Below are 8,035 nucleotides of genomic sequence, written 5' to 3'. Positions count from 1 at the left end.
ATTTGTTCCTTAATTTATAATACTTATTATAAGTTTCAATAACAGTTCGAGAAGTAAAATTTTTCCTGAAAACAAATCGTCTTTATTTGTAGTATATTGAAAGGGCGCCAGAGATTATTTTACATAGGCCTCTATTTGGGAAATGTGTCAAAGCGTCAGTGTGACAGTGCGTCAAAGCGTCAATCGTGTCAGGACGACGTATCATAACTGGATGTGTGCTAACATCGTTTTAATTGACGTAGACTGACATGAAAAATATGAAAGCCTTGGCACCGTAACATTGTTGAAATGTTTCTATAGAAAACATGGATTGAGTTTTATCTGCCTGTTATGTTTTTATACAATACACAATACTACAATATTAAGAATACGGACAGTTATACTAACTAAAATTGTTATTATATTCAAAAATATTTTTGAGTACGTTTTGGGCAACGGCAGCTCGAGCTTCTACTTTTTGGATTTTTTAAGACGTTTACTTGCGCTTAAGTATGTACAAGGAGTTCCTTGTACATACTAGCCTAACTATATGTTAGGCACCGAGGTGTCTAACATTAGTGCGCTGGATTGCGTGAAATAGAAACCAGTGATTAGATTAAAAATCAAAGCTTTATTGAATCAGCCAAGTTTACAGGTAAAACTCGAATAACGCGGCGGCGTTCACACTATCTTGAATTCTTCACTATCTTGAATTCTTCACTTCTTGAGTTTTCCTTTTCCTTTTCTGAACTTGTTGTCTTGTCGGCGATCTCGAACTAATTGCGCTGGTCGGGGTGAATTCGCTCATTTATATCGAGCTCTTGAGTCCCGCACCTCGGAGTCGGAGCGCTGCATGCGTGGGCGCGGCTCGGCCAATCAGAGCGCGCGGGCGGCGCCTTCACGTAGGCGGCGTGTGTGAGCGAGACGGAAGATGTTTCTCTCTCGCTCCGTGTGTGTGTGGTCGAGACGGAAGATGTTGTCCTCTCTTTTCTTGTGTGTGTGATCGAGACGGAAGACATTTCCCTCTCTCTTGTTTTCTTCGCCTGCGTATATCGATCACCCTGCATTTTTAATTTTTTGCTGAATGTTTTAATCGTCCTGCACATTAATCATCCTGCACATCCTCCCGCCGTGTATCGCCTGCTGGGGGCGATACATCTCCTTGACGGGTGCAGGTCGCTGTTTCGCAGGCCGGCAGGATTACTATGACCTTTTTCGTCGGTCTTCGTAGGACTCCGCCTCTCGTTGCGATGTCCACGGTGCGCACGATGCCGTCCGGTCCCGGGTGAGTCGCGATGATCTTGCCTCGTACCCACGCGTTCCTTGGTAAGTTGCCGTCGACAATCCGCACCAGGTCGCCTGTGTCAAGCGTCGGTCCTCTTCCATGCGGCTCCCGCCGGTTTTGCAGCTCCGGTAAATATTCTCTTAGCCATCGCGCCCAGAATTCGTTGGCTAACTGTTGCGCTGCGCGTAGATTGATGTTTGACCCGTAGCCGTAGTCCTCGGAGAATCCCGGCGTGGCGATCGGTCCCTGGCAGCCCAACAAGAAGTGGTTGGGTGTCAGAGCTTCCGGGTCTTCAGGGCTGACCGAGACGTGTGTCAGCGGGCGACTGTTCACGGTGTTCTCGACCTCGGCGAGCAGTGTGCTGAGTGTTTCTTCTCTCGGATGCTTTTCTCGTAAGACCACGGTGAGTGCAGTCTTTACGGATCGCACAAGTCTTTCCCAGGCGCCTCCCATGAATGGCGCTCCTGGAGGGATGAAGCGCCACCGTATGGCTCTTCTTGACGCCTCTCGTTCCGCTCCGTCCTGCAGCATGTGTCGCAGCTCCTTTTCTGCGCCGTGGAAGTTCGTCGCGTTGTCACTCCATATCTCCGCGGGGCATCCGCGGCGTGCGATCATTCGTCTTAATGCCATGATGGCGGAGTCCGTGCTCAGAGAATGCACGATCTCCAAATGCACTGCTCGAACGGTGAGGCACGTGAAGAGCGCCACGTATCGCTTCTGGTGCGCCCTGCCGACGGTTATTGTCAGCGGGCCGAAGTAGTCGAGACCGGTGTAAGTGAACGGTCTCTGGTGGTGTGCCAATCTGCAAGGCGGCAGGTCTCCGGTGATCGGCTGCGGCGGGTTGACCCTCTTCATTCGGCACTTCAGGCATCTTGAGATGATTTCTTTCACCGTGGGTCGCAGTCGTATAACCCAACGGTATTGTCGGCATTGATTTACCGTACTTTCGGTGCCGGCGTGATGCAATAGCTCGTGAATGTGTTTTATCCACAGCTTAGTTGCGAGGTGTCCGCCGTCCACTATCGGCGGATTCTTCATATTCTATGAGACTCCGATGGCGGCGGTGATTCGACTCTTGAGCCTTATGATCCCCTCAGATATGTGAGTGCTGAGGGGATAGAGCCGGCTGTCTCGGGGTAGTTGCGTGCCGTTTGTTAGTGCACGCAACTCGGCTTCGAAGGCTTCTTCTTGCGACGCTCTTATGATTATTGTCTCGGCGCGATGCTGTAGCTCGGCGGGCAATATCACGAAGTCGCTCCTCTTGCTCACAGCGGGTTCGGGTTGCTTTGCGTCGCTCGCCTTGTTGTTTTTCCAATCCGGATCTTGGCTGGGACGTTTCTTCGTTCTTTTGTAGTGTATTCTCTGCGTCCGCTGGCGTAGTATCTGGATGGCTTGTAGAACTCTTGCTGTCGCTCGCAGATAACGTAGCCACGATGAGAAGCGTTGCACGTCCGGTATGGCCTCGCTCAAGTGTTGTTTTTGAGCGATGGCGAATACGGCGTGGCTCCTTTCCTCGCCCGTAGTGTGTGCGGGCTGAGGGTCCTTTTCTATTGGCCAGGCTTCGGGTTTTTTTTCACTGCCATCGCCATCCGTGTCCCGAGAACCGCGGCTTGCAGCTCCATTCGCGGGATCGAAAGCAGCTTGAGTGGTGCCACTTTCGCCTTCGCAGTGAGTAGTGTCACCGCAGTTGTCCCGTCGCTGTCCACGGTGCGCCAGTACAGGACCGCTGCATACGCCGATTCACTGGCGTCTGTGAAGACGTGAAGCTCGAGGCGAGATGCGGTGCTGTAGCTCAGGTAACACCGCGGCACTGCGATGTTGCTGGCAGCCTTCAATTGTGTCAGCCATCTGCTCCAACTGGCGGCTATGTCTGCGTCGAGTCGGTCGTCCCACGGCGTTCCGCGTCTCCAGACTTCCTGCAGCAACTGCTTCGGCTTGATTGTCAGCGGAGAGAGAAGTCCTAAGGGATCAAAAACTGACATAACAATCTTTAAGGCTTGACGTTTCGTGGGAACTTCGTCTTGCAGCAGGCTCGGTGGGACGTCGACGAGGCGTAGATCGAAGGCCAGTTGATCTTCTTTTGGACGCCAGATTAACCCGAGGACTCTCTCGTGCTTGTCTTGAATGTTGACTGTTTCGCTGCTTGACTTCTCGCCCAGGGCCTTCAATAGTTCGGGCGAGTTCGAGGCCCATTTCTTGAGTTCGAAGTGGGCTTCGCTGTGGATTCTTCGGACTTGCTTGGCGATTTCCGTAGCCTTTTCTAATGTCTCGAAGCTGTCTATGTAGTCGTCCATATAGTGTTTGCTTCTTATGGCTGCGACCGCCTCCGGACACTCTTCTTTGAACCTCTCGGCGTTGAGGTTCATTACGAATATCGCCGTTGAGGGCGAACTCGAAGCACCAAAGATGAGCGTCTTCATTCTGTATTCTTGCGGAGGCTTGTCGTCTCGTCGGGTGCCTCGCCAGAGATAGCGCAAGGCGTCCCGGTCCTCTTCTCGGAGTTGTATTTGGAGAAACATCTCCGAAATGTCCGCTGTGATCGCGAACGGGTGTTCCCGGAAACGCATAAGTATCCCGGGAAGCGGCTGCAATAAGTCAGGACCTGTGTATAAATAGTCATTTAAAGACACACCTCTGGTCTTTGCAGCCGCGTCGTGCACCACTCGCAGCTTGTCGGGTTTCTTCGCGTTGATCACCGCGAAGTGCGGGAGGTACCACTTCTTCATCGACGTCGTCGGGACTGCTGGCTCTGCATATCCCTTGCGAATTAGCGCCTCCATCTGCTCCGAGTATCTGCATCTAAGCTGCGGGTCCTTGTCGAGTTTGCGCTCAACGTTGTGCAATCGCTTCAATGTGTTCTGGTAGTTGCACGGCATGTTGACCTCTTCAGACTTCCACAGTAGGCCGGTCTGGTATCTTCCATCGGGCATTCGCGTTGTGTTTTCTTCCAATATTTTCAACGCCTTCTCTTCCATGGTGTTCTGTGGCCTCTTGGGTTGAATGTACATGTTGTCCGTTGTGATGTATTCTTCAACCAACTTCTGTATGTGTTCATCTGCGGCTGCGGTGTAATTGATGAAATTCACCCGATGTTCGAGGGCTCTTGAACGGCTGCCATGCACTACCCAACCCAACGGGGTTAATGATGCTACGGGTTGGTTTCTCTTACCCTTCTTGGTTCTTGTTGCCAACAGCAGATGCCAGTTGTCTTGCCCGATGAGGATGCGAGGGCGAACTTCCCGAGGGTCGAGATGCGCGACGAATTCGTCCAGGTGTCGGCAGTCTCGAACAGCTTCTCGGGATATCTTCTGTGTGGCGAGCTTCAAGTCGTTCACGGTGTGCGCGTCGATCTGTTGGGTGCGGAGGTTCTCACCTTGTCCTCTGATTTTGAACGACACTCGGCGTGATCCGGCGTTGTTCCTGGTCGTCCCGTCGTAAGTGCATATGTGCAGCGGCTCCTCCGGTCCGTCGATCCCGATGCTCTTCGCGAGGTCGTCGTCTACCAGGGAGACTGTGGATCCGTCGTCGAGGAGCGCAAAGGTGTCGACTGCTTTTCTCGGGCCGAAGATGCGTACGGGAGCTATCTTGAGGAAGGACACTCGCGGCACCCACGCTGAGTTGACTTGCTCGTTGTTGTGCTGCTCTTCACTTTTCGACTCGACAGGCTTGTGTGTCGAGTGAAGCATGCGATGATGATAGCGCTCGCACCCGTCGATATCACATTGCTTTGATTTGCACCTGTGCTGCTTGTTCCGACGTCTCAGGCATCGGAAGCACAGGTTGCGCTTCTTTGCTTCATCCCATCTAGTGTTGACGTCGGCGTTGGCGAATCTCGTGCAGTCGGCGATTGTGTGGCCCTGTCGCGCACACAGACTGCACATTGCTTCGTCCGTTCTTTCGGTAGCGGCGTGTACCCGCTGTTGTCGTCGCTGCATTCCGTCACTGTTCTTGCTCGGAGTGCGGTCGACGATCGTCTCGGCGGCGGCGAACGGACTGCAGAATTCGGCCTCCCGCATCACGAAGTTGTTGAACTTCACGAGGTCCGGTAGTCCGGCTAGTTGCGATGCGGCGTACTCGTACCATTGCCTCTTGAGCGTAGGCGTGAGCTTCTCTGTTAAACCTTTAGTCAATTCTGGATTGTACATATAAAAGGTGCAATTGAGCGCTTGTAAAGTCCCGACGATATTCTGTATTCTAGTGGCGAAGGTGCATAAGTCGCGCGGTGACTCGGTGAGTCTCGGCAGCGCGCGCAATCTGTCCATCTCCGCCATGGCAATGGACTCGGGTCGACCGAAGCGAGTCTCTAGTGTCTTCATGACCCCGGCCGGGTCTGCATTCGTGATCAATAGGCCTTGCACTGCGTCCTTCGCTATCCCACGGAGGCTGCGGCGTAGTCGGGACATATTCTCGACCTCCGTGAAGTGATGGGACGTCTCACAATACGCGGCACGAAAGGTTAACCACTCTTGATGTGCACCATTAAATATGGGTAACTCGACATACCTCAGTGGTTGCTTATAATTTGCGGCCTGCACTGCCTGCGTAATCGCCGAAGCTAACTCCTGCAGCTCCGTTTTCACTGCTCCTTGTTGAGTGCTCGCTGAGTTGACAGCGGGCTCTTTCACGCAGCTCACGTTCGGTTTCGAGATGTCGGTGTTGGCAGGAAACTGTCGCGACACCTCCTTGCTGTTGTGCCAGGCGGCGATCACTGGCGGCGGCTGTGCGAAGTAGTTGCGAGGCTGCCACGGTGCGGCAGCGATCGTTGGCTGCAACTGTTGCCAGGGCGCGGCGGCGGTCACTGGCTCGAAGGCTTGCGCAGCGGCGGCTGGCTGCCAGGACGCGGCGGCGGTCGCTGGCACGAAGGCTGGCGCAGCGGTGGCGGGTTGCCGGGACACGGCGGCGGTCGCCGGCAACGGCTGCGTAGCTCCGGGGCGCTGAGACGGCGGGTGTGCGGCAGTGACTCCCGCCGGTGCAGGCGCCGAGGCGCGCCAGGACACGGCTGCGGTCGCTGGCACGTTCTCTTCAGGCGGCAGTTGGTGTTGGCTCTCTCGAAGCCAACTGTCGACACGCCGAGATTGCTCGGCCTCCGCAACGCTGATGACAGAGTCGACGTCGTCTTCGTCGCTGTCGGCGGCTTCAATTTCAGCCAGCTTTGCGGCGGCGAGCTCCAATCTCAGCCGGGCGAGTTCAGTCTTGGCTTGGGCGACACGATGAGCTTTGGAAGATCGCTTCGTTGTGGAAGCTGGCTTGCTTCCGGTCGGCGGTTGCGGGGGCTTCGCTGTGGCGGCTTGCTGCTCCTCCACGGCGACACCGGCGACGGTCGGCTGCGATGATCCTTCCGTGATTTCAGTCACGGACGTCTGCGTGGCCTCCGTCGTTGTCCCCGTTGCGCTGGTAGTGTCGGTCGTCGTAGCCGGCGTACCAGTCGCGACTGCCGAAGCGGCCTGGCGACCTACTGATCTAGTCACTGGCATTCTAATCACGATAATCCGGCTCGAAGGACCAGAATGTTAGGCACCGAGGTGTCTAACATTAGTGCGCTGGATTGCGTGAAATAGAAACCAGTGATTAGATTAAAAATCAAAGCTTTATTGAATCAGCCAAGTTTACAGGTAAAACTCGAATAACGCGGCGGCGTTCACACTATCTTGAATTCTTCACTATCTTGAATTCTTCACTTCTTGAGTTTTCCTTTTCCTTTTCTGAACTTGTTGTCTTGTCGGCGATCTCGAACTAACTGCGCTGGTCGGGTTTTTTTTTTTTTTTTTTTTTTTTTTGGTACTGTCTTACGTTTGTTAGCCTGGCAAGGGCCGGCTTATACAAACACACCGGTCTTGCGGGTGCGTGCTTTAGGCACTGCGAGCCCTTAAGTGACCATGCTGAGGGCGACCCTCTAAAGGGTCACGACCTCGGCTCAGGACGGCCACTGAGAGAGGATGTTTTTGGGGACATCAGCGATTATGGAAACGCGAGAGGAGCGAAAGAACGACCTAACAATCTAACATGGTTACATCGGCGTCCGGGCCGGAATTATCAGGAGGGTCGGGAGGACGGGGACGCGGCGAGGTCCTCGACGGCGAGGACGGAGCAGCGGTCGTGTAGAGTGTTTGAGCTTTTAAGCAGCTCGTGCTTTCTACGTATTGCCAGAGTTATATCGTCCTCTGGATCTGACAGAACTGAACGCGGTCTTCTCCATTTCGCGCGGTCGAATGGAGTGTATTTTGAATTTAATCGGACTAACGGGTTCGGGTGATTGACCGCCTTATCGAAATAGCGTCTGCTGGACATGTGCATAAAGTGCCTGATGGTCGGCATATCGGTGTCCACGTGGAGGTTGCGATTGCGAACGTACCACGGGGCATCGAGTGCACGTCTGAGGAATTTGTTTTGTAACACCTGCAGACGCTGAAGTCGAGCAGGCGGTATATGCGCGAATACGGGGACGCGTACGTCATGATCGGTCTAACGCACGTAGTAAAGATCCTAATCTTGTTGCGGATAGACATCTTACTTTTCTGTTTAAGAGCCAGTGGAGCTGGCCCATCGCGAATGCGGCTCGCGCGCGTACCGCATTTACGTGTGGGGCGAAGGTCAACCTCTGATCAAGGATCACACCTAGATATTTGACCTTATGGGTCCAAGGGATGATTTGGCCAGACAATCTAACTGAAGCGTTAGGCGCTTCTTTCTGAAGCTTCCTATGGAATAGGATAGCTTGGCTTTTGGAGGGTTGACAGTGATGCGCCATTTGCGAAACCACTCGCCGAGCTG

The 8,035-nt window shown here is 53.7% G+C and overlaps 1 protein-coding gene across 1 annotated transcript; it reads right to left on the bottom strand.

The window, feature by feature from the left end:
• Nucleotides 1-1,084: 1,084 nt before the first annotated feature.
• Nucleotides 1,085-7,035, bottom strand: LOC119189832. The gene is given in 2 exon segments (XM_037440493.1): nucleotides 1,085-2,833; nucleotides 2,836-7,035. Coding segments are annotated over 2 exon segments (5,652 nt in total). The 5' UTR covers nucleotides 6,739-7,035.
• Nucleotides 7,036-8,035: the final 1,000 nt, after the last annotated feature.

Source organism: Manduca sexta, chromosome 19 (assembly GCF_014839805.1).
Source record: "Manduca sexta isolate Smith_Timp_Sample1 chromosome 19, JHU_Msex_v1.0, whole genome shotgun sequence".
In the NCBI taxonomy this organism is placed as follows: domain Eukaryota; kingdom Metazoa; phylum Arthropoda; class Insecta; order Lepidoptera; family Sphingidae; genus Manduca; species Manduca sexta.
The sequence above is the reverse complement of the archived record's forward strand: the minus strand, read 5'-3'. Positions and strand labels throughout refer to the sequence as shown.